This window comes from Octopus bimaculoides, chromosome 7 (assembly GCF_046866305.1).
Source record: "Octopus bimaculoides isolate indiv1 chromosome 7, ASM4686630v1, whole genome shotgun sequence".
Lineage (NCBI taxonomy): Eukaryota > Metazoa > Mollusca > Cephalopoda > Octopoda > Octopodidae > Octopus > Octopus bimaculoides.
Genome location: NC_142934.1, coordinates 106,910,501 through 106,935,002, shown reverse-complemented (window position 1 = coordinate 106,935,002; position 24,502 = coordinate 106,910,501). Strand labels below are relative to the sequence as shown.

The window sequence follows — 24,502 nt, the reverse complement described above, 5'->3', positions numbered from 1 at the left end:
TCTACCTCCACCTCCACCACCACCACCTCCACCCACCCTCCACCCCCACTACCACCCCCTCCACCACCACCTCCACCACCACCTCCACAACCACCACCACCACCACCACCACCACCACCACCACCACCACTGCTGCTGCTGCCACCACTAGCACCGCCACTACCTCCACCACTACCACCTCCACCACCACCGCACCTGCCACAATATTACTGCCTGAAGTATTTGTGGGTGGGAAGAAATGCTTTATAATTTATTAAAAAAAATTTTTTTTATTGTGTGTGTATGGTGGTGCAAACAAGAAAAATACAACTCAAAATATGAGTATGTGTATATTTTTCTAAATATTTAGCTGAAGCAACAGAGTGACTCAGGGGCTGAGAGTTTCGAGTGTCAGTGCATGACATTTCCAGCCCTTGAGTCACTCTGTTGCTTCTGGTAGACTTCAAATGATAATGATGGTTATATATATATATATATGTATGTATGTATATATATATATATATATATATATATATATATCTTTCCTGACAGCGTTGGTACAAACTTATGAAGTTGTTACAATTGGGAATTATTGTTAAGGCACAGAGCTTCCATCAGCATAATTATCAACATTCTCATCTTAAGCATACTAATTATTATCATTATTATTCATTCTTGAACTAGTTTCAGTCATTAGACTGTGACCAGTCTGGGGCAATACTTGAAAGAGATTTAGTTGATCATTTAACACTAATGCTTATTTTGGTATTTATATTATTTAACAACCTGCTAATTTTCACTTTTTGACACGGCACTCTTTATTTTGTTAATTGGTGAAGTTTGTGCTGAACTCATAAACACAGATACACATATACATGTACATTTATATACATATACATGTACATTTATATACATATACATGTACATTTATATACATATACATATATTGGTTTCAAATTTTGGTACAAGGCCTGCAAGTTTGGGGGAGGAGTTAAGTCAATTATATCGACCTCAGTGTTCAACTGGTATTTATTTTGTCAGCCCTAAAAGGATGAAATGCAATGTCAACCTCAGTAGAATTTGAACTCAGAATGTAAAGACAGACGAAATGTCACTATGTATTTTGCCTGGTGTGCTAAAATTCTGCCAACTTGTCACTTTATATCATCATCATCATCATCATCGTTTTATGTCCGCTTTCCCATGCTGGCATGAATTGGATGGTTTGACTGAAGTCCAGCAAGCCAGTGGGTTACATCTGGCTCCAATCTGATCTGGCAATATTTCTAAAGCTGGATGCCTTTCCTAACGCCAACCACTCTGAGAGTGTAGTGGGTGCATTTTACGTGCCACTGGTATGGGAGCCAGTCAAGAGTCATTGGCATTGACCACATCTGGATGGTGCTTTTTATGTGATTGATAGAAACTGAAAGAAGCCCATTGTATATATGTATATATATATATATATATATATATAATGTGGCTGTTACTATCTCCTTACCTATATCTACCTTGCATGGTAGTTGCAAACAGGTTAGTTACTGCCATGCAAGTGGTGTCCTTTGTTTCCAGTATTTTTTAAAAACCTGTCTAGCCTTGAAGAAACCTTATTTCACTTGGAAAAGGGTGAGGGTTGGCAGCAGGAAGGTTATCCAACCATAGAAAAATCTATCTTATAGAATTCCATCCAACTGATGCAAGCATGATAAAGTGGATGTTGAGATGATGATGATTAGAATATATGACTGATCCACACAGCATGACATGTTAATTATAGCATCATTAAATTCCAAACATTCCCATAGTAGCATGGGTTGGAAAAGTCAACAATTCAGTGTCTCTTTGTTTGTCATCACCTTACATGTGTGACCTGGGTGTCTTTCAGGTCAGAATTAATTACTTTCTCTAAACTCTTATCTCAGAGAACTTTCACCATTAACATGAAGCAATTTTCACTGAGCAAGCATTAACAATTCACATTAAATTTCAAAATAAGTGAAGTCATCATCTCTTTGGCATCAACTTTTAAAGTGCAATTGTTTTCTGAATAATTTATCTTCACTTTTTCTTCTCTGATAATCCTCTACATTTATTATCCATTTTTTTTTTACTACTGTACATTATTACATGATTTATGTATATCTCACTTGGCTATTTCATACAATAAGAGAAACTACTTTTTCTCAAATAAAAACAACAATACTCGAGATTTTTCTCTCTTGTCTGAATTCAGTCCGGTGTGCCATTACTATCTCTATATCTAATATTAATTATGTTGCCAAGATTACAGAATTTATCTGCTAAATCAAGCAAGCTGTTTATGGGATGAACAGCTATTATGAATCATTCACTGAAAACTGGCTTTTTCAATATCCAGCAGACTATGTCTAAACTATTTCTGAACACAATTTTTTTCTTATTTCTCTTTTGCACATAAGGTTTTCGCTTAATTGTAATCAGTATATTTAAGATCTGCACACTATTGGTGTAATCTTCACCCTGGACAGATTACAATTGATAGGATTTTAATTTAGAAACACGAGTTTCTGTCCTCTGTCCTAGTAACATTAGTCAACAATGTGAATAAATAGTAATAAAGATAGTGGGTAAAATTATGATGATAATGGTTTACATGATAATAGCAATTGTGGAAGTGTTAACAGCAGTAGTAGTAGTAGTAGTTGTTGTTACTTCCAACTAGATAGGTTTGGCTGGCTGTAGTTATCGCTGAACAAACAGGATTGAACCTACTTTGAGAGTTCATCTCTATTGATACTCTCTAACTTACTCTTTTCGTCTCTCCTTTCCCCTTGTGTACAACTGCTAAACGAATGCTTACGTTATTATGCAAAAGCTTTCCGTTGTTATAAAGCTGTAATAATCTGATTACTACAGAGTGAGGTCATTTGTAATTGCATCTACTCATAACAAGTGACATCACTTTTACATGTATTGTTAATCAGCTGAATGTATTCATTTTTGATGAAGTTCCAATGTAAAATGTTTACTTAATACAAGAATTAGGCAGTGTTCATAAAGATACTAATACGAACTTCTTTGGCATTATACACAATATTGATTATCTACTAATGCTATTTTTTAAATTTGATTTTGGCCAGCAAACGCTAAATTTTATTGCTCATGTTAATCATATAAAAGCTATCAATTGCGAGGGAAGGAAATATTAAATTGCTTTAACTAGATTCTAATAGATATATTTTTCATTTTTTATTTCATTAGTGTGAGTGTGCATACATATACAAAATTACTACACACACACACACACACACATAATTAGAAAGAGAAAGAGAGAGAGTGAGTGAAGCAGGCACCACATTTTCCTTTGTCCTGTCTATTTGACAGATAAATGGAGACCTTCACTTTTCTTTCCTGCAATTGATAGATTTTATTTATGGTATTTGAAAACTTCAATTATTTTAAAATTCCCACCTCAGCTGGAGACAAGATGTGTTGAGATACATAGTCTTTGACAGATATAATATTTTTCTTCCTAATGTTGCTCTTAGTAGGACTGTGGATTTGCAGATTTGTTTGAGCATCAGACAAGATACTTTGCTGTATTTGTTTTAGTTCTTTATGGTCTAAGTGCAAATCCTGCCAACATAAACATTTCTTTCATCATTCCTGAGCTTGATAAATTAAAATACCAGTCAAGTTCTGGAGTTAATTTAATTGACTAATTTATCCTCCCAAATTGGTGGCTTCGTGCCTATAATGTGTTAAAAATCAATGTTTCTCTTGGTACATAATATGTAGCATTTGTTCATTTGTTTTTATGTCTGTTTTCTCTACTAGTATTGTTTTGTGGCTAGATACCCTTCCTGTTGTTAACCCTTACTTGATTTCCAACTAAGGCAGCCCTTATTTCATGCATATTCAAAGTTGCAAAGCCATGGATAATTTGTTGACAGGAAAAATGACAATTGCATCATTGTTTCAGCCTTGTGGTCTTTGGAGAAGCGTAAGTGCAAGCATAGACACAGATATACATAAACTTGCTTATATGTGTATATACATTCAGACATATGTACACACACACCATCATCATCACTGTCATCTTCATTTAACATCTCATTTTCATGCTAGCATGGGTTGGACTGTTTGACAGGAGCTAACAAGGTCCAGTGCTGCACCAGGTTCCACTGACCATTTTAGTATGATTTCTACAGCTGGATGCCCTTCCTAATGCCAACCACTTTACAATGAGTTTCTTTCAGTTTCCATCTACCAAACCAAATTACAAGGCTTTTTGAGAGACAGTTCCTCATATTTGATTTTTTCGTTTGCTACTAAAAGATACTAAAGTCAATTCTTCAGATAAATTTCAAACCAAGATCATTTGGAATTTCCATGACAGGGTTTTAAATTCAATCATTTTATGCTATGTTCATCAAGGGAAAGTAAGAATTCAACAGTTTTTCTAGAGTTGTCAAATACTCAACTATGATAGGATCAATATCCTTAAAATGAGTTTTATTTAATAAAGGAAGCTTTTCAAAATTACCATCTTTTCTTTCCCAAATAACTGTTTTTTGTTTTTGAAATGTTATCTGTAGATTTGAGAATATTTTCATTTTTACTTCAGCTCAAATTATTAATGTGCTAAAATCATCATCGTTTAACGTCCGCTTTCCATGCTAGCATGGGTTGGACGATTTGACTGAGGACTAGTAGACCAGGTGGCTACACCAGGCTCGTACTGGCAACGGTCTCGCTCGAATGTCTTTTCACGTGCCACTGGCGCAAGTGCCAGGAAGGCGACTTTGGTAACGATCACGCTCAAGCGGTGCTATTTTTGACTGGAAATTTGCATAGAAGATATTTACAAAAGTGTTTTTGATTTACTTATCTTTTGTATTTTACTTGTTTCAGTCATTGGACTGCGGCCATGCTGGGGCACTGCCTTGAAGGGTTTAGTCCAAATAATCGGCCCCCAATATTGATTTATTTTTTAAGTCTGGTACTTATTCTGTTATCAAACTGCTAAGTTATGGTGATGTAAACAAACCAACACTAGTTATCAAGTGGTATGTAGGTTGTGAGGACAAACAGAAAAACACTCAAACACACATATAATGACCTTCCATATAGTTTCTGTCTATCAAATTCACTCAAAAAGCATTGGTTGGTCTGGCGGTTATTGTAAAAGACATTTGACTAGGGTTCTACACCATGGGACTGAACCCCAAATCATGTGGTTGCTAAGAAGGCTTCTTAACCACACAGCCATGTTTGCATCTATAAAATGTATTTTGTCTCCCTGGTTGAGAATTGAATAAAAAAAATGCAAAAAGCTCTGTTTGGACTTCATGTACATAGTAGAGCACCTTCTTCCTTAGCAGCCATTTTGCATCAGTATGTAAAAGTAAGCATCTATGCTATAAACCCATGTCCATTCAAATTTTGCCAAACAGGTTTTTAATGGTCTGCTTTTAATAAAATTGCTCATTTTGATAATTTGATTTAAAACTTGTTTTAAATCAACTCTGAATGGTTTTGCAATCAATTTTCTTTATATAGAAAGCAATGAGTGGTGAGAACATCTGAATTTTGCTTCTTTTTTTCCAAGTATTGTAAGCCTTCATACAGCCTATCAGAGAGAGAGAGAGAGAGAGAGAGAGAGCTTGCCATCAATAAAAATAGCCAACACATGACTTGCATAATAGTTCCCATTTTCAACTATGAAAAAAGTCGTCATCTTTTCTAGTACCTGGCATTTATACTTTGGAATAATAAAATCTGATTTAGTAATTGATTTTTATCAATGAAATGAATGACTGCCAAAAGCTGTTCTCTGTTGGTAATGTCTGTTGATTCATCAGCATGTTAAGTAAAATTTGAATGTTGAAGCATATTCATTGTATACATTTTCTACGCTATCAGCAGACACTTCTTACATCTGCCAATGAATTGCACTATTTGAGAGAGAAATTATTTCTTGTTCTTTGCTTGATCTCTTGGTTAAGAAGCTTTCTGCATGCTGGCAAAATAATTGATTCCACCAAAGTAAAAAACTTCATTTTTTCCCCTTCCTTTTGTGCAACAATATCAGATATTTCAGAAGAAACCATCTCAGCATTTTTAGAAACTGCTATTTATACGTTTTAAAATTTTTGCCTGTTTCATTTGTTGTTCTCACAATATATTAAAACGATTTGAATCTTAAGTCTTGAAAATAGGAGTTTTAAAATGTCTTTTGAACTTGCTAGAAAGTATTGATTTGTTTGCACTTTTATATCCACATATCAAATATAGTGAAGATTAATTTTCATTTCCAGGCCAAGGAAAACTAAAATTTAAATAACTGCTGTCTTATTTGCAGTTAGATTGGGTTTTAACATTGTTATCATCATTTAACATCCACTTTCCCATACTTGCATGGGTCAGATAGAGTTTGATGCGGCAGGTGCTTTTCTACAGCTGGATGCCCTTCCTCTTGTGGTTAGACATGTTTTTCATGGAAGACTGGAAATGAACAACATCACTTTGATGATGATGATGATGCTTGTTTACAGCCATCATGTGATGTCAAGATAATGGTACATGCATATATGCATCTCTCTCTATATATATATGTGTGTGTAGACAGCTTGTTGAGTGCCACCAACCAAATCTGTGACTGATGCAAAATCCCTTCGAGACCTAGCATAACGCAGTGGTGGAACAATACTGTAAGCAGGGCCATTAGAGCAAAGAAACAGGCTTGGAAGAGTGGGGGAAGCTGGGAACTATATCAGATAGCTCGAAAGGAAGCTAGGAGACAGGTACACCTAGCCAAGGGAGAAGCAGAAAAGAAGTTTGCCTATGTTCAGCATCAAAGAACTGAAGTATTTTGGATTGCAAGACAGCGTGTGTGAGGAGAGAAATGTGTCTGCATGGATGATGATGCACTTGCTTTTAATGAGTCTGCAAAGAAAGAGGTTTAGAGATGCCATTATAAAAGACCGCTGAATATGGAGAATGAATGAGAAGAGGAGAGTCTGCCAAATGTTGTCCCAGTTGAGGGACCAGCTACCCAAATCGACAGTACCCGGGTAGATAAAGCAATTATGGATATGAGGATAGGGAAAGCTCCTGGCTCATCAGGAATCACCACTGAGATGCTTAAAATACCTGGTGGTGTGGATTATGGTTTAGTCACCTGTATTGTAGTAAATCAGGTGGTTCATGAAAGAGTGATACCCAATGACTGGTGTAGCAGCACCATACTCCACTGCTACAAAGGAAAAAGTTACGCATTAGATAGGAATAATTACAGAGGTATCAAATTGTTAGATCAGGTGATGAAAGTATCGGAGAGAGTCATAGCCCAACTAATTTGGAGAGACTTAATCTAGATGTGATGCAGTTTGGTTTTGTGCCAGAGAGAAGCACCACTGATGCTGGTATGGTCATGTGTTGTGTATGGATGAGGACAGCTGTTTGAAAAAGTGTCACACCTTAGCAGTAGAGAGAACCTGTCGAAGAGGTAGATCCAGGAAGACCTGGGATGAAGTGGTGAAGCACGACCTTCGAACGTTGGGTCTCACGGAGGTGATGACAAGTGTCCAAGACCTTTGGAGATATGCTATGCTTGAGAAGACCTGGCAAGCCAAGTGAGACCGTAACTGTGGCCTATGCCAGTGCAGCATAACTGGTCCATTTAAGAGTACCCTTCAATCATAGGGCAATAAACTGTGCTTGCGAAGACCTGTTGAGGCAAGTGAAGTCATTGTCACAACTGATGACAGTACCACCTGATTGGCACCTGTGCCGGTAGCACATAAAAAGCACCATTTGAGCGTGGTCGTTGCCAGTGTTGCCTGACTGGCTCTCATGCCAGTGGCATGTAAAAAGCACCGTTCAAGTGTAGTTGATGCCAGTACCGCCTGACTGGCCCTTGTGCCACTGGCATGTAAAAAGCATCCACTACACTCTTGGAGTGATTGGTGTTCGGAAGGGCTCCCAGCTGTAAAGACTTTGCCAGATTGGATTGGAGCCTGGCGCAGCCTTCTGGCTTGCCAGCTCTCAGTCAAACTGCCCAACCCATGCCAGCATGGAAAGTGGACGTTAAACGATGATGACAACGACGACAGTGATATATACATCACACACACACACACACACACAGAGTGAGCGTCTTTCAGTTTCTGTTTCGTCAAGGTTTCGTCAGGCCTGGGGCTACACTAGAAGACACCCAAGGTGCCACACAGTGGGACTGAACTTGAAATTACATGGTTGGGAAGCAAGCCTCTTAATCACATAATTATGCATGAGAATTTGTTGTATTTGATGTTTACCCCTTATGAGATCCATACTCATCAATGCACTGCTTTGTGTGTGTGTGTGTGTGTGTGTGTGTGTGTGTCACTATACAAACACGAGGGAAAATACTCAACACATAGAATTAACAATGCTAATGATTTCTTATAGGAACAAAGTAATGAATTTTTGGTAGCGGAAGCAGTCAATTAAATAAACTCCTGTATTATTTCAATGATTCTAGACAGATGACCTTCATGGTATTTGAAATAAGAAAGTGAACGGCTGAACTAAATTTCCCAAGGCATTTTGTCTGAAATCTTAATGATTTTGCCAATCCACCACCCAGGAGCTAAAGATATGAATAGCAGTAAAAGAACCAAGATTTTAACTGTTGTTTTCATAGTTTATTGGTAATGCTTATTCGAAGTAACTGACACCTTTATATTTTATAGGTTGATGTATACAATATTAAATTTAGTCAAAGTAAATTTATTAATATTAAGATTTGAATATTCAAGTATGAATATGAATCTGATGGTTAAATAAGGCATAATTACATAAGTGAAAGATGAAGTAAAAAAAAATATAATGATAGAACGACAAGAAAACAATAATGACAGAGAATTAGAAAGAGGTATTAGAGAGATCCAGAAGAGACAGGAAAGAGAAGAAAAAGAAAAGGAGAAAATAATGAGAAATAAAGGAAGAACAGATGTTGAGAAGTTCAACTTTTACTGTATCATAAAGTATTATGAATGTTACAATAAGTTTTACATCAAGAGAGTCTGGGTACAGACATGGCTATGTGGTTATGAAGCTGGTTTCTCAGACATGTAGTTTTGGTTCCAGTCTCACTGTGCAGCATGTTGGGAAAGTGTTCTCTGCTATTGCCCTGGGCTGATCAAAGTTTATTGTGAGTGGTGGATTTGATATATGGAAACTGAAAGAAGCCCCTTGTGTGTGTTTGTATGTGTCTGTGTATGTCTTTGTCTTAGCATTGTGTAGTAGGTCATTTGTTTTCAGTCTTCAATGGAAAGCATGTTTGGTTAAAGGGAAATATTAACTTAATAAGAAAGCGGTGAAGGTTGGAAACTGGAAAGGCATCCAGCAATAGAAAGTTAAAGTGCAATAGAGGGACAGATGAAGATGTCTTGCTGTAGATTAGATACCTAGTTACTATAGTTGGAAAAGGAGAGAAGATGTGTCAGAGTATGACAATGAAAAAGCCAAATTAAAAGGATATTTCCTGTCATCATGAGCAAGGCTGTATTTGTTACAGTGAATTAGGGTGGAAATCTCTAAGAATTATGATTCATGGTTTAAAGCAGTCATGGGAAACCCGTGGAACTTTTTGAATGTCACACCTAATGAAAAATTGCCTTGAATGTTTTTGGTAGTAAGGTTGACCTGTGATAATGAGCCATATCTCATGCAACTTGTATCTCGTATAAGTTTGCCTATGTCTAATTTAAAAGTTAATGCTGTAATGGGAATGTGGATGTATAAAAGCTTGTTCTGCAAGTTTGCTTTGTGTTAAATCTGAATTTTAAAGTGGCTCCAAAACCATTACAAATCGTATTAGCTATTGAAATTTAACAAATATAAAAATCTGTTTATAATCAGCATTATCATTCATGTTGTAGATATTTTAAGATTATGAAAAATTGCTTCCCGTATAGTTACTACACAAGTCTGTAAAAATCATCAGTTTAGATATTTTTAAAACGTACAAGTAAGATATCCTTGTAATAGTTGGAAGAAACATAATAGTATTTTTTCTGAACAAAATAAGTTTTATATATCAAAAGAAGCTTTAATAGAAGACACCTGCCCAAGGTGCCACACTGGGATTGAACCAGAATCCATGTGGTTGGGATGCAAACTTCTTAACTGCCCAACCATATCTGTGCTTATGTGCCTATAGATAAAGGCATATATGTGCCTATAGATAAAGGCATATATGTGACTATTAGATAAAGAAAATAAATTTGATGTTTAAAATTAATACACAGATCAAGAAAATAAATTGATGTTTCAATATTGGTTGTAATTTTCTTTTATTACAGGATTGGATAACTGACATCAGTACAGGACGATTGCTACAATCTTTTGGGAATCATATCAAGGCAAATTCTTTCTACATGGTATTTAATGTAGATAATTTAGGTAAGCAAGACATTATATATTTAATTCTTTATCAATTGTATTACTACATGCTGTGTTTTGCAGCTTCAGCATCTCTTGCATTTGGTACCTTGTTAAAGTATTGTCATTATGTCAGCTATATATCAGAAATGTGAGAATATTCATGCTGTGCTTCTGATGGCCTGACCATTGGAAAGCAGAGCTCCACTGTATAAAATTCCTAATTAAGGCAGTTTTTGATGTCCTACTGAGTACATTCAATTTTTGTTGGGGAAGGTTGGTGTCAGCAGCTTCTTTACTGTGCCCAAGGAGAGAAACCTTGGAGCACATCCTTAATAGTTGTCCGAAAACCCCAGAAGAGGGATGCTATCACTGGAAGCATGGCTGAGTTTTGGCTGAAGTGAGATTAGTGATTGCAGGGTGCTTTTGCCCACTGAATAAGATTATTGCCTTTGTCAGGGCTGATGTAAAGGCACTAACTGTGAGGCTCACCTCATTGGGCCTACTTTCAACAACAAAAGATTGGGAGCTGAACAATGTGTTCCATGGGAGAACTGCATTGAGGAGGTAAATGAGAGCCGAGCAGGTTGAGCTATGCCAAAAGAATAGGTGACAAGTAAAGGGATGCTGATGGTTTGTTGGCCGGTCCCTCTGCAGTGCTTATAATATGCTTAGCATCACAAAGCTTAGTAGGTGAAAGGTTATCAGGTTGGCTGTGGGTGTAGTGGAGGCTGCCTCAAGGTGTCTTTGGATTAGGATATGTGAGCCTTAGAAGGGGCAGTGATAACAGGGAGTAAAGCTAACTTGATAGAAGCTGGAGCTGAATCAACCCCAGCTGGATCATGTTGGGTGAGGGTGTCTGATGTTGAAAGACCTGAAACATCTAATGACATAAGGAAAAATCACTAATGATGTATCCAAGTGCATCACTGAATATTGTACAGAAAGACTATCACCTAGCATACCTATGCTCTCTTTAACCCTTTAGCATTCAGATTGTACTGTCAAATGCAATGCTTATTTATCCACATTATTTTGAATCCTGTATTATCTTTATTTCTGAAGGTGTTTCATTGATTATTGAAGACACCTCATAATCATCATTGTGATTGTTTTAACATCTACTTTTCCATGCTTGCATGGGATGGATGAAGGTTATTCAGGCTGAAAGTCTATGGCTGGATACCCTTCCTGTCACCAATCATTACCTTCCAAGCAGAGTAATATTATTTTGAATCCTGTATTATCTTGAAGCTTCAAGATTTCAATGATGGGATTATTTAGCTTTTAGAATGACATTATAGGATAAGTGTAAGAGGCCAGATCTGGCCAGTTTAAACAAAAAGCAGGTAGAATGTTTAGGCTGGATCTGGCTAATTTAAATGCTAAAGGGTTAAAGTACATAAATGACACAGTACTTCAAATCAAATCCAAGTTGTGTAGCTGAAGAAAGTCTCATACTATTTTCAGTTTAACTAGATTTCATTGATCAGACTATAAAACTCACCTTTTGTGTAATCACATCATGTTTCAATATATTATATATGGCTAATCTTTTAAATTTTTACTGTTATGAATATTCTTGTTGATAAGATTAAACACCCAACACTTTAATGACGTGTGTGTGTATGTGTTCTCTTTATTTTTTTAGTCACTTGCATTCTTCCTGTAAGGAAGAAAGGTGCTGGTTTTTTAACAAAGGTATAGAGCTCTATCATTGGAATGTAGACAACAAAACATCACATTTTGAACTTGAGTAGTGTCATACATAGTTTTTCTGTTCTGCTGACAGCTTGTATCTGTAATGTGTGTGTTATCTGGTTGATTTCTCCTTCTGAAAACCTTGGCTTTTCCAGATTACCACTTAGGCATTTCCTGACAAAACTAAGTGCACTGAATATATTTGATACTATGGTAAATAGAAACTGAAAGAAGCCCATTGTAGATACATGTGTATATATTTTGCGTGTTTGAGTGTGGCTGTCTTGTTGCCTTGACATTATGTGATAGTTGTAAATGAGTGTCACCATATGCAATTAGTGTCCATCATTTCTGATATTCTGTGAAAACATATCTGGTCGTGGGGAAGTATTACCTTATTTGGAAACGAGTAAGTGTTGGTGACAGGAAGGACATCTGATCATTAAAAATTGCCTCAGTAAATTTTGCTTGCCCCATGTAAGCACGGAAAAGTGGATGTTTATTACATTCATGATGATGACCAGAAAGGTTGTTAAGTAGACTGATCGGAAGGTTAACTTTAGTATGCTAGCAGTGTTTAATGATATACAAGTTAATCAATGTTATAGGCACAGGTATGGTTGCAACTACGTGGTCTCAGGTTTAGTTCCCTCCAATGTGCAGCACTGTGCTAACATCATCCATTATAACCTTGGGCTAACCAATGCCTTGTGAGTGACTTTGGTAGAAGGAAACTATGTAGAAGCCCATTGTTTTGAAAATATATACATGCGTGTGTAAGCTCTGCTTGCAAAGACCTGTTGAAGCAAGTGAAATTGAAATCGAACCAAATTTGACAGCTGGCCCCCATGCCAACCTTTTCTTCATTGGACTCTAAACTCGGCTTGCTAAGACCTGTTGGGGCATGTGAAATCGAAATCGTGATGGCACGAGCATTGACCGAGCGTGATCATTGCCAGAGCTGCTGTCTGGCTTCCGTGCCAGTGGCATGTAAATAGGACCATTTGAGTGTGATTGTTACCAGCGTCGCTTTCCTGGCACTTGTGCCGGTGGCACGTGAAAAGACATTCGAGCGAGGTCGTTGCCAGTGCCGCTGGACTGGCTCCTGTGCAGGTGGCACGTAAAAAACACCATTTTGAGCATGGCCATTGCCAGTACTGCTTGACTGGCCTTCCTGCCGGTGGCACGTAAAAGCACCCACTACACTCTCGGAGTGGTTGGCATTAGGAAGGGCATCCAGCTGTAGAAACTCTGCCAGATTAGATTGGAGCCTGGTGTAGCTATCTGGTTCACCAGTCCTTAGTCAAATCGTCCAACCCATGCTAGCATGGAATGCGGACGTTAAACGATGATGATGATGATGATGTATGTGTGTGTGCATATGTATGTGTCCCCTTCTTCACTTGACATGGTGTAGAAGCTCATTCATCATCATTGTCATTTATTGTCTACCCTCCATGCTGGCATGGGTTGCACGGTTTGGCTGGAGCCTGCACCAGACCTCTGTGTCTATTTTGGCATGGTTTTTATGACTGGATGCCCTTCTTAACACCAACCACCCAACAGAGTGGATTGTGTGCATATATATGTATGCATGTGTATGTCTTTGTGTATGTGTCCCTTCCTTCATCCTTCATTTAACATGGTGTTGCTTTGTTTACATCTCCATAACTTAGTGGTTTAGCAAAAGACACTGACTGAATAAGTACCAGATTTAATAAATAAGTATTAAGGTTCATTTCTTTGACTAAACCCTTCAAGGTGGTGCCCCAGCGTGGTCACAGTCCAATCACTGAGACAAATAAAAATAAAGTCAAGATATGTATGTGTATTTGATAGAAAATATTGCTAAAAAAGAGTCATTCTCTTTTAGTGCCTTATTACTTCAACACACTCACCGGTCTGATTTTCACTCATTTACTTATTACTTTTTACTAAAATTTTCATTACAACTTGCAGCCTTTTCAATAGTCGTTGATTCTGTCCAAATGAGGCATCAAAAGAGAATGACTCTCCCCAAACACAATAAAATATGCTTCAACACACAAATTCACATAAAGAATCTTGCAAACCTCATACAAAAACGAAATTGCTAAAAAGGCATATGTGGATATAATTGTGACACACTGGTAAACAAAGTGGCATATTATCCCATATTCTGAGTTCAAATTCTCCTTTTATGGACTTTAATCACTCTAGGATTGATAAAATTATGTTATGGAGTTTACTTGATTTAATCATTTATAATTTCTCCTAGAAATTGGTGGCCTTGTGCTAGTGTAAAAATCAATATATTATATCCATGCCAAAAATCAATATCAAATAATTATCCTGTGTGTGTACCTGCATATATGTGTGTATGTGTTAGAAACCTGATGAGGATCAGTGAATATATCATTGAAACAAGATGAGGTTCTTAATCTGATCAATACACTCAGGTGATAACTAATGTCATAAATTCAGACATTCACCTGATTTTTTTTAGTATAGCATTGTTTATAAAAATACCTTTTCTTTTTGTTATTCAAAGTAATAGTAAGTCCAAACTGGGTCAAGTATTTATTATTGTAGATAATTCTTTTATCAACAAATTAATCTAGAAATAAATCAGAATAATTTGCCCTTAATAATCTGAAAAGTTTCTGTGCATGTTTACAAAACAAATGATTGTCAACATTTATTTATCTACTTCCATGGTAGTTTTGTTAGGGTTTTTGAGTAGATTATCAAGGCTAAATCACTCTATTTTGTTGATATTTTCCCTATTATAGGCAGCTTAGTGTGTAAACATACACACACACGAACGCACGTGCATACACACACACACACACACACACACAGGGTGCAAGAAGTTTTTTTAGGACATATTTGGTAATTAAAAAATTCATTAATTAAAAAATTATCTATTTAATAGCAAATGTACTTCAATACAAATTTATGCACATAAATTTGTGCACTTGCCCTTGATAAACTTTGTTATAAGAACATTCTATGAATCTGCCCTCAGCCTTGATGATTGCTTAAATATGAGACCAGAGTTGTTGACATGCCTGCACTGAATGGTCTTTTTCATTTTGGACATCATCTGAGCAGCGATGGCCTTCAACGAAGCTATGGCATTGCGAGGATGTTAGTTCGTCACCTTTTCAACAATACTCCAAACATAACAGCTCATGAGATTTAAACCTGGTGAGCTTGGAGGCCACAAGTTTGGTGCTATGTGATTGTAAAGATTATTTGACATCCATTCTTGGTTTATGTAGGCTTTGTGAGAAGATGCTGACTCTTGTTGAAACACTTAGGACCTTCTGTACTTCATCCATCCTGTGCTTAGCAAGTCTCTCTTCTACCTCAAAACATCCAGCCGCATTAATTTTAAGACTTTGTGGAAAGATGTGAGATGGCATGATGTGACCTTTGTTACTCATCATTCCTAAAACCGTTATAGTTGCTGGAAACTTAGTGTGCATTACCCTTGGGAGATCAGAAGAATTTGCACACAACAATTTGTCATTTCTCCTGTCAGATTTTTAGTCTTGGTCAAAATTTTTCTTATGAGAGAAGAACTGAGGTATGAGGTTTTTTAACCTTGTTAGGTAACCAGTTGGCACGGATCTAATTGTTTTCTTGTGTCCTTGCAGACATGAACTGGTCTCTCTTCAATACATAGAACTTGTATGAAATGTCCTTGTGCAGCACAATTCTGATGATCCACTCTGACACCTGAGGTTTTTTGGCAATGGCTTTCATTGATTTTTCAGAATCATCATCAATAATGTTTGTACCTGTTGGATGATTTGTAGTGTCTAAGAACACAGCAATTCATCCAACAGGTACAAAACATTATTGAATATGTAGAATGTTTTCTTTTTCTCTTCAATGTAGTTGAAATATTCCTGCCAGAGGCTTCCAATTCCATCTGAGTTTTGTGTACAAAAGATCTTGTAACATTTAGGAAGTTAGCTAATTTCTAAATCCCTGTACCCCAGGCAGAGGATTGCAATGATTGCATGCCTTTTCATTTCTAATGTGAATATTTTATCTGCTATTAGGGAATTGAAAGAAATAAAAAACCTTTTGATTGGTTTGACGAGAGTAATATACAAGTAATTAAGTACTCAAATACTCTTGACACCCTGCACACACACCCTACACACACACACACCTGCACACGCTACACACATGCACACACTACACACACACACACACACACACATGCGCACACACACACGCGCACAAAAAAAAAGCTGCTATTAAATCTTTTATTATTCAAGTATAACAATATAATAAAGAAACATCATATAAAATATTTCTTTTTTAAGGTCTTTCGAGATTTAACAAAAGGATACACATTCTTTCTGCTATAATAAACATGATATTACCATAAATGGTAAAGAGATTACTTTTAGAAAGCCTGAATCCAGGTACACTGTGTTTGGAATAATAATATTTTTAATATGCTTTAAACTTACAATATTCCTATTTTCTCTTAATCCTTTATCTCGAATAAATAGTTATTTTAACTCAGGAAAAGAATGTTTGTCCTTAAATGTTTATCAATATGTTCACTACTAAACAGACATAAAACCATTGACTAATTATTATATACTTTTACATCAACCTGCATTCGAAATATATTTCCTGTGTTATTAACAAATCTTTATGCTTCTTTTAATCTTCTCTTATTTAATTTAACAGGTGGTGGAGCCCTGGGAATTTTACCTTTGAACAGCACTGGTCGGCAAGGGCCTGATCTTCCTTTATTGTCAGCTCACTCAGGTAGATTAACAAATCTTTAAAGCTCTCTGTTGTAAAACTTTTGAATTCTTTATAGATTAGTTCTCTATCCTGAATTACTTTTTATTGTTTGCCCCTAGAATGGAAGACAGTTTATTTGTTGTTCCACCACATCATGGTTTACAAAATTCAAACTGATATGGGGCATATAAATACTAGTGTATGAAGGTGTATGACTGAGTATTAAAAATATACGTGGAGTTTGAAGTGTTGTTACTTCTGTAAGCAGCATAGCTTCTCTCTTCATGCAAAAAGACCAACAGGGTGTGAAGTATGTGTAAAGAGTTTGATACTGCTTGGTAGTGATATGTGGGTGTAGATGTGTGAAAGTGGCAGGGAAATGAGGCAAGAACGATTCACATGTCTTGAGTCATGGATTTGTAGCTAAGAAGCTCATTTCAGGTTCAGCCTCACTGCATGGAACCTTGGGCAAGGGTCTTCTACTGTAGCCCTGGGTTGACCAATACCTTGTGAGTGAATTTGGTTGACAGAAACTGTATGGAAGCCTTTTGTGTGTGTGTGTGTGTGTGTGTGTATGTATATATACATGCATGTGTTTGTCTCCTTTCTTACTTCTTGGTAACTAGTGATAGTTTGTTTATGTCCTTATATCTAGCAGTTTGACAAAAGAGATTGATAGAATAGGTCTTGTGGGGGTCAATATTTTTGACTAAACCCCCTCAGGACCAGATGGACCAGAGATAATGAATTTTCTCCATGATTGATCAACCTGCTAGAATAGCAACCAAATACTCTTCAAATTACTCCATACACATATTGATTTCAAATTTTGGCACAATGCCAGCAGTTTTGGGGGAAGGGATAAGTTGATTACATCGACCCCAGTTCTCAATTGGTACTTAATTTATCGACCTCTAAAGGATGAAGGGCAGAGTGGACCTCAGCAGAATTTGAACTCAGAATGTGAAGATGGAAGATATACCACTAAGCACTTTTTCTGGTGCGGTAATGATTCTGCCAGTTTGCTGCTTTACTCCATACTCATATTAAAAAAAGGAAAAAAAGAAGGAAGGACAGTAGGTGGGAACGAGCTAAGCAACAACAACATTCCCATGTGCACAGAGAGACAAGGCAGAAGTGTATTTACATATGACAGAAACACTATCACTTCACTGAAGTACAAATAACACTGACATACAACACCAGATTGTCAGCATACGATTCAACATTATTCTTCATTTCTCTGTGCACTTACCAGCATACACACATTCCTCTCTAAAACACAGCAGGAATGAATTACAGTCAAAAAAAAGAAAATCAAGTCATCACACAGCTCCTAACTTTACTAATTTCCATATCGAATTCCAGGAGCTGACAGAGGACTGAGATATGTGGTGCATTGCTGTACTCAAAGAGACCCACCCATTACAACAAAATTGAGATTCTAAAAACAAGGTGCCATGTGGAAAGCATTGGTGTGGGTACCAGTGCCATGTAAAAGCACTGGTGCTCTGGAAAAAGCACCCAGTACACTCTGTAAAGTGGTTGGCATTAAAAAGGGCATCAAGCTTATAGATACCAAACCAAAACAGAGTATGGAACCTGGTGCTGCTTCTGGTCTTGCCAGTTCTTTTCAAGCCATCCATCCCATGCCAGTATGGAAAACAGACATTAAAAGTTGATGATAATGTTGATGATCATGTTAGTGGCATATAAGATGCACTTTATTCCCTAAAAACATATCACAAAACTCACCCTGGGTCCTGTACATAAAGCTGGGCTTATATTACATACTTTAATACTCTAAAAACTTTTTTCCTGAATATGAAATTGAGATGTAGCCAATATGCCCATCTATATTTTATGCTATCAGATATGTGTATATACTACCCACTTCTGGTAATCACAGCTTCCTGATCATAGACGATGATCTCTAAAAGTAACATTCTGAACACTGACCCTTTCATGAGGCTTACAAAATTCTAGTTGCCAACTTTCGTTCCTAAATTTCACCAGATTTTTCCCAAAATACAACACAAATACACATCTTGATGAATATCTATATCATATATCTCTTAGCTTGAACCACCTCCCTATATGCACATAGCTAGACATTGATGAAAAAATGTTACAAACAACTGGGATAACCTTACATGCTACACAGAATATACAACATTACTTTAACATGATTTACGTAAAAAACAGCTGTACCACTCATAAACAAATTGCACACACAGAAAGGCAACATCCAAACTAGAGAGAGAGAGACACACTCTTTCTCTCTCTCTTTCTCTCTCTCTTTCTCTCTCTCTCTCTCTCTCTCTCTCTCTCTCTCTTTTCTCTATACTTTACAGAGATGATTAAAACCAGAGTCAGTCATATGCATCTCACTGCTTTCACTAAATGAAGAAATAGACTAAACTATCATGCTGGTGGATTCTCTCATCACTTTGGCAAATGAGGGTTTAACAAGACACAGCTGAAATTTCTTCTTTTCATCCTATGGTTGCCGGTGTAGTGGGTCAAAGCTGAAGACATTCAATAGCATCTTCTACCTGTCCCTGTTACCTCTTTTGCTATCACCACCTGGCTTATGAAGAGAATATCTTTGTATTATGTTGATGTCTTGATTTGTTGAACAACCTGCTCAATGAATATCATTATAGTGTGGATGGTTTGTGCAGAACCAGTCCCACGTGCTTGTTCTGCAAATTTGTGTTTGTCTGATGCAACAAATGCCACAAACTTAGTAGTTACCAGGATGCAGCATTTGTACAGAGTTATCTTCTTGTAGATGAGAGCAGCTAAAGTGCTGAAGGGCCTCAACTGGGATGTCTGTGAATGACTGCCATACAACAGCACAAAATGGTCCTGTGGAAAAGACATGTACTCAACAACTCGAATCCCAAATATACAGCATTATTCTGGCGAGCCGTGTACTTAATTCTCTCAACAAACAAGCAGAACTACAAGTCAATTTCAAAACATCTACAAAACATGAAGAAAAGGGTAACAGCATTAAAAAACAATTCATCAGAACTGCAATGTATAAAACTAATAAACAAAATAAATGTATTCACAAATATACTAAAATATCTGCTCACTACACACATCAGGATCGCAACAAACAAGACTATCCATACAATCAAGCAACAACAATAATTCCGCCATGCCACATAAACATCAGACACCTCAAACTCTTAGCAGTGATTTTCCGCACATTAACCTTCAACAAATCACAAACATCATGTCTTATACATGGAAACTAGGCAAGGAATAACCTATATTCTAACCACAGAAAACTCCCAACATAGGTTGCTCGTTTCACCCAATGCCAAAACACTTGAAAATAGTTATATTACATCAACACAGTTTCAAACACAGACACAACTATTCTACTTAATACTGTCACAAGTGCCACAGAAAGTTTCAATGAAGAATTTCCTAAAAACACTCAATAGCATTTAACATTAATGAAGTAGGAGTGGCTGTGTGATAAGTAGCTTGCTCACCAACCACGTGGTTCCGGGTTCAGTCCCACTGCGTAGCACCTTGGGCAAGTGTCTTCTACTATAGCCTCGGGTCAATCAAAGCCTTGTGAGTGGATTTGGTAGACGGAAACTGAAAGAAGCCCATCGTATATATATATGTGTGTGTGTGTGTCTGTCTGTGTTTGTCCCCCTATCATCGCTTGACAACCAATGTTGGTGTTTTTACATCCCCATAACTTAGCGGTTCAGCAAAAGAGGCCAATAGACTAAGTACTAGGCTTCCAAAGAATAAGTCCTGGAGTCAATTTGTTTGACTAAAAAGGTAGTGCTGCAGCATGGCCAATGTCAGATGACTGAAATGAATAAAAGAATATACACTCTATTTGACAAACTCTGTGCACAAATGTTATTAATGCAGTCATCAAATAAATATTTAATTCATCAAAGTGACAAGGCTTTTGAGTGATTTGAAGGGACTCATTCCAAACCAAAATTACACATGACAGGAATTTCACAAAGTGGGGTCCTGTTGCACACTTGCTTTAATTCATATATGCTGTGTATATGTAGACTATAAACCAGCCTCTCCACCCCGACTGGCTCCTGTGCCGGTAGCACGTAAAAAGTACCATCTGAACATGGCCAATGCCAGTACTGCCTTTTTATGTGCTGGTGGCATGTAAAAAGCACCCACTACACTCTCAGAGTGGCTGGCGTTAGGAAGGGCATCCAGCTGTAGAAACACAACCAGATCAGATTGAAGCCTGGTGCGGTATCCTGGCTTGCCAGTCCCCAGGCGAACCATCCAACCCATGCCAGCATGGAAAACGGACGTTAAATGATGATGATGATGATGATGAAGCATCACATGCACAGATGTCATTAGTCTTTACCATCTCACACTACAGTATATATGATTCAACCGTACATACATCCATTGTATAAGTGGACGTTAGAAAGGAACTTCACTCTCAACTCATGAAACAACTTCCACACTTGTCACACGAAGTTTCAATACAACCTTGCTCCCACCCACCCTTTCAACATACTGTTTGCAGCAAGGCATCCAAAAACATTGGGCCTTATTTTACGCTAATGTTAACCCTTTAGCATTCAGATTATTTTGTTGGATGTTGTTGTTGTTGGCACTCCGTCGCTTACGACGTCGAGGGTTGCAGTTGATCCGATCAATGGAACAGCCTGCTCGTGAAATTTACGTGCAAGTGGCACAGCACTCCACAGACACGTGTACCCTTAATGTAGTTCTCGGGGATATTCAGCGTGACACAGTGTTACAAGGCTGGCCCTTTGAATTATAGGCACAACAGAAACAGGAAGAAAGAGTGAGAGAAAGTTGTGGTGAAAGAGTACAGCAGGGTTCGCCACCATCCCTTGCCGGAACCTTCTGGAGCTTTAGGTGTTTTTGCTCAATAAACACTCACAACGCCCGGTCTGGGAATCGAAACCGCGATCCAATGACTGCGAGTCCGCTGCCTTAACCACTGGGCCATTGCGCCTCCACCTTTGTCAGATGTAATGCTTATTCATTCACATTGTTTTGAATTTGTCATGCATTATCTCACAGCTCTAAAATATTTTGATGATGTGATAACATTACCACTAATATTTGTTTTTTAGAATGACATCATAGGGTAGGTGTAAGAAGCTGGATCCGGTTGGTTTGAACATAAAATAGTTTACACAATGTGACACATGTTCTCCCACTAGACATACACCACAAATGGAGCACATCAGAACTTAATCAGCCACCATTAAACCCATAACACTTTTTTTACACTCACTATAAACAACCATAATCCTCTACATCTAAATGCAAAAAGATAAAAAAACAGCCAACATTTTCATGGCCAAAAGTACACCATTACAACTACACCGTAAGTTACAATCAAACAAACAAAAGACAACCTGCAAGCAATACTATACTATAAACAACACTATGAATATAGCTTACAAACTGTCTTCTCAATAAAATACTTAACGTTGTTTCTCCAGACATCTACACAAACAATCAAATGCAACTCTGGCACACTGGAACTGAACTAGTCTAACTCAGAGCCGACAAGTATCTTTCCTTTACTCACTTATAGCAACAAAGCCGAACACACGTCTGCATTCTGTCCTTTCTGTATGGCTGAGACATAGATGCCATATACGTCTCTCATTGTACATTTATTCTAAAACAAATAAATATATTTTCAATAAAGAGAATCTGCAGAGATAGTCTAGCCTCTTTATAGATGATATCAGGTCCTAAGAATGGGTAGGAGAGGGAGCCTTCTAGAACTTATGCATTGATGGGATTTCAGTAATAACATGATTTGCATAGAAAATGAATGTTGACTGAAAAAAGGCTGTTTGCTGACATAAGTAGAGGAAGACTAAGGAAGACTTGGGAAAAATTGGTAATTTGAGATCTCAGGAAGTTGGTCCTCATAGATGAAATGACAAAAGATTGAAGCAAGAGATGATGTCTGCATGACCCATGCCAATACAGAAATGAAAAACACATGTTAAAACAATAATGAAGATGGTGATGATGATAAATTGAGGCAGGGAAGAGTTGCTTGTTGACCTTAGATTAATTTAGAGATAAGTACATTTGATATTGTATTTGTTTGTGTAAGAGAATAATCTGCATGTTTATAGTCATGCTGGATGATAAATTGGCATATTGGTATCCATGAGACCTAGGTTGTACAGCATAAGGATGCCCCTATGAGATATAATCTTTTAAAAGGCATATTGATGTTGGCATAATACACAGCCTGTAGAAAAATATAGTAATATCTGTGTGATACACGTTCTGTAAGATGACACTCTTGGTACACAGAAATTAGGTTGACATATTGATGTCAAAACAGTATTCAGCTGCCAGGGTGGCATACATAGATTTAGATTAATTAGCTATAATAAGCTTTGATTAGTTCTTTACAACACCCATAGATTAGTTCATTAGTTTGGTTTTATTATAAAACCCATACATTGCTTCTATGTAACATTAGATTACCTCGTTATAAAAAAAGACTTCTGATTGCTTTATTATAGAAACTTTTGATTAGTTAATTTTCTTAATACAACCTTGGAAAGCATTAAAAGATGATCAACTGTGAAACAATGGAAGCAAACTTGTATAATGCTTCAGTACTTAACCTGCGGTTGTCAGTGGGATTTATTTATAAGAGCAAGTGTCTTTTAGAATCAGTGGTTATATAAGGCGGCGAGCTGGCAGAATCGGTAGCACGCCGGGCGAAATGTTTAGTGGTATTTTGTCTGTCATTAGGTTCTGAGTTCAGATTCCGCCGAGGTCGACTTTGCCTTTCATCCTTTCGGGGTCAATAAATTAAGTACCAGTTACGCACTGGGTCGATATAATCGACTTAATACCTTTGTCTGTCCTTGTTTGTCCCCTCTATGTTTAGCCCCTTGTGGGCAATAAAGAAATAAGAATCAGTGGTTATATGGTTGAAACAAACTAATCTGCAAATCTAAGAAAGGCCTATGCTTCTGTCTTATAAGCTAATGTGTATTTTTCATCTTTCATTACTTATAAGAAACCTACTTAGTGATATTTCTTCTGAGTTCAAACTCTGCTGAGGTTTATTGCCCTTTTTGTCGGGTTGATGAAATAAGTACCAGTTGAGCACAGTGGGGTCAATGTTATTGGCTACCCACTTCCCCCAAAATTTCAAGCCCTGTGCTAGAACTATTTTCGAAAACAACACCATCCCACAACACAACACAACTCTCTCTAGTTTGGGATACAAGAAAGCAAATCTTTTTTTCTTTTGCATCCATTAACAATTTATTATTTGCTTTCAGATTATGAATTCGGTACTATTATCACCGTTATTTTTTCCTCTATATTACTATCTAATTAAATGCTTTCTTTAAATTAACTTTTAACTAAAGTATTTTGTTTAATGACATTGTAATAAAAATTTTGAAATTATAAACTTTAAGCATAGAAATTTCAAAAAGAAGCTAAAGATTAATCTGACATGGATAATCTCTCTAATCTGACATCCAAAGTAAAGACTGTTTTTCCATTTATTTGCTTGTTATTAAGTCCAGCTGTTGTTTCTGCACATTCAGTGCTTTGCACGCATTGTCACCTCTGTTTCTCAATAATTGTATTTTATTTA

General features: G+C 37.1%; 1 protein-coding gene across 4 annotated transcripts in view; it reads left to right on the top strand.

Annotated features, from left to right (window-relative positions):
- The window catches only part of LOC106879083 (coronin-7), a 133,092-nt gene that overhangs the window by 69,910 nt on the left and 38,680 nt on the right, over positions 1–24,502 (top strand). For all 4 annotated transcript variants that reach the window (XM_089355769.1, XM_089355768.1, XM_052969835.2 and 1 more), the window contains exons 3-4: positions 10,311–10,410; positions 16,789–16,869. In XM_089355769.1, coding sequence (XP_089211895.1) covers positions 10,311–10,410; positions 16,789–16,869 — 181 coding nt within the window. The remainder of the gene's footprint in view (positions 1–10,310; positions 10,411–16,788; positions 16,870–24,502) is intronic.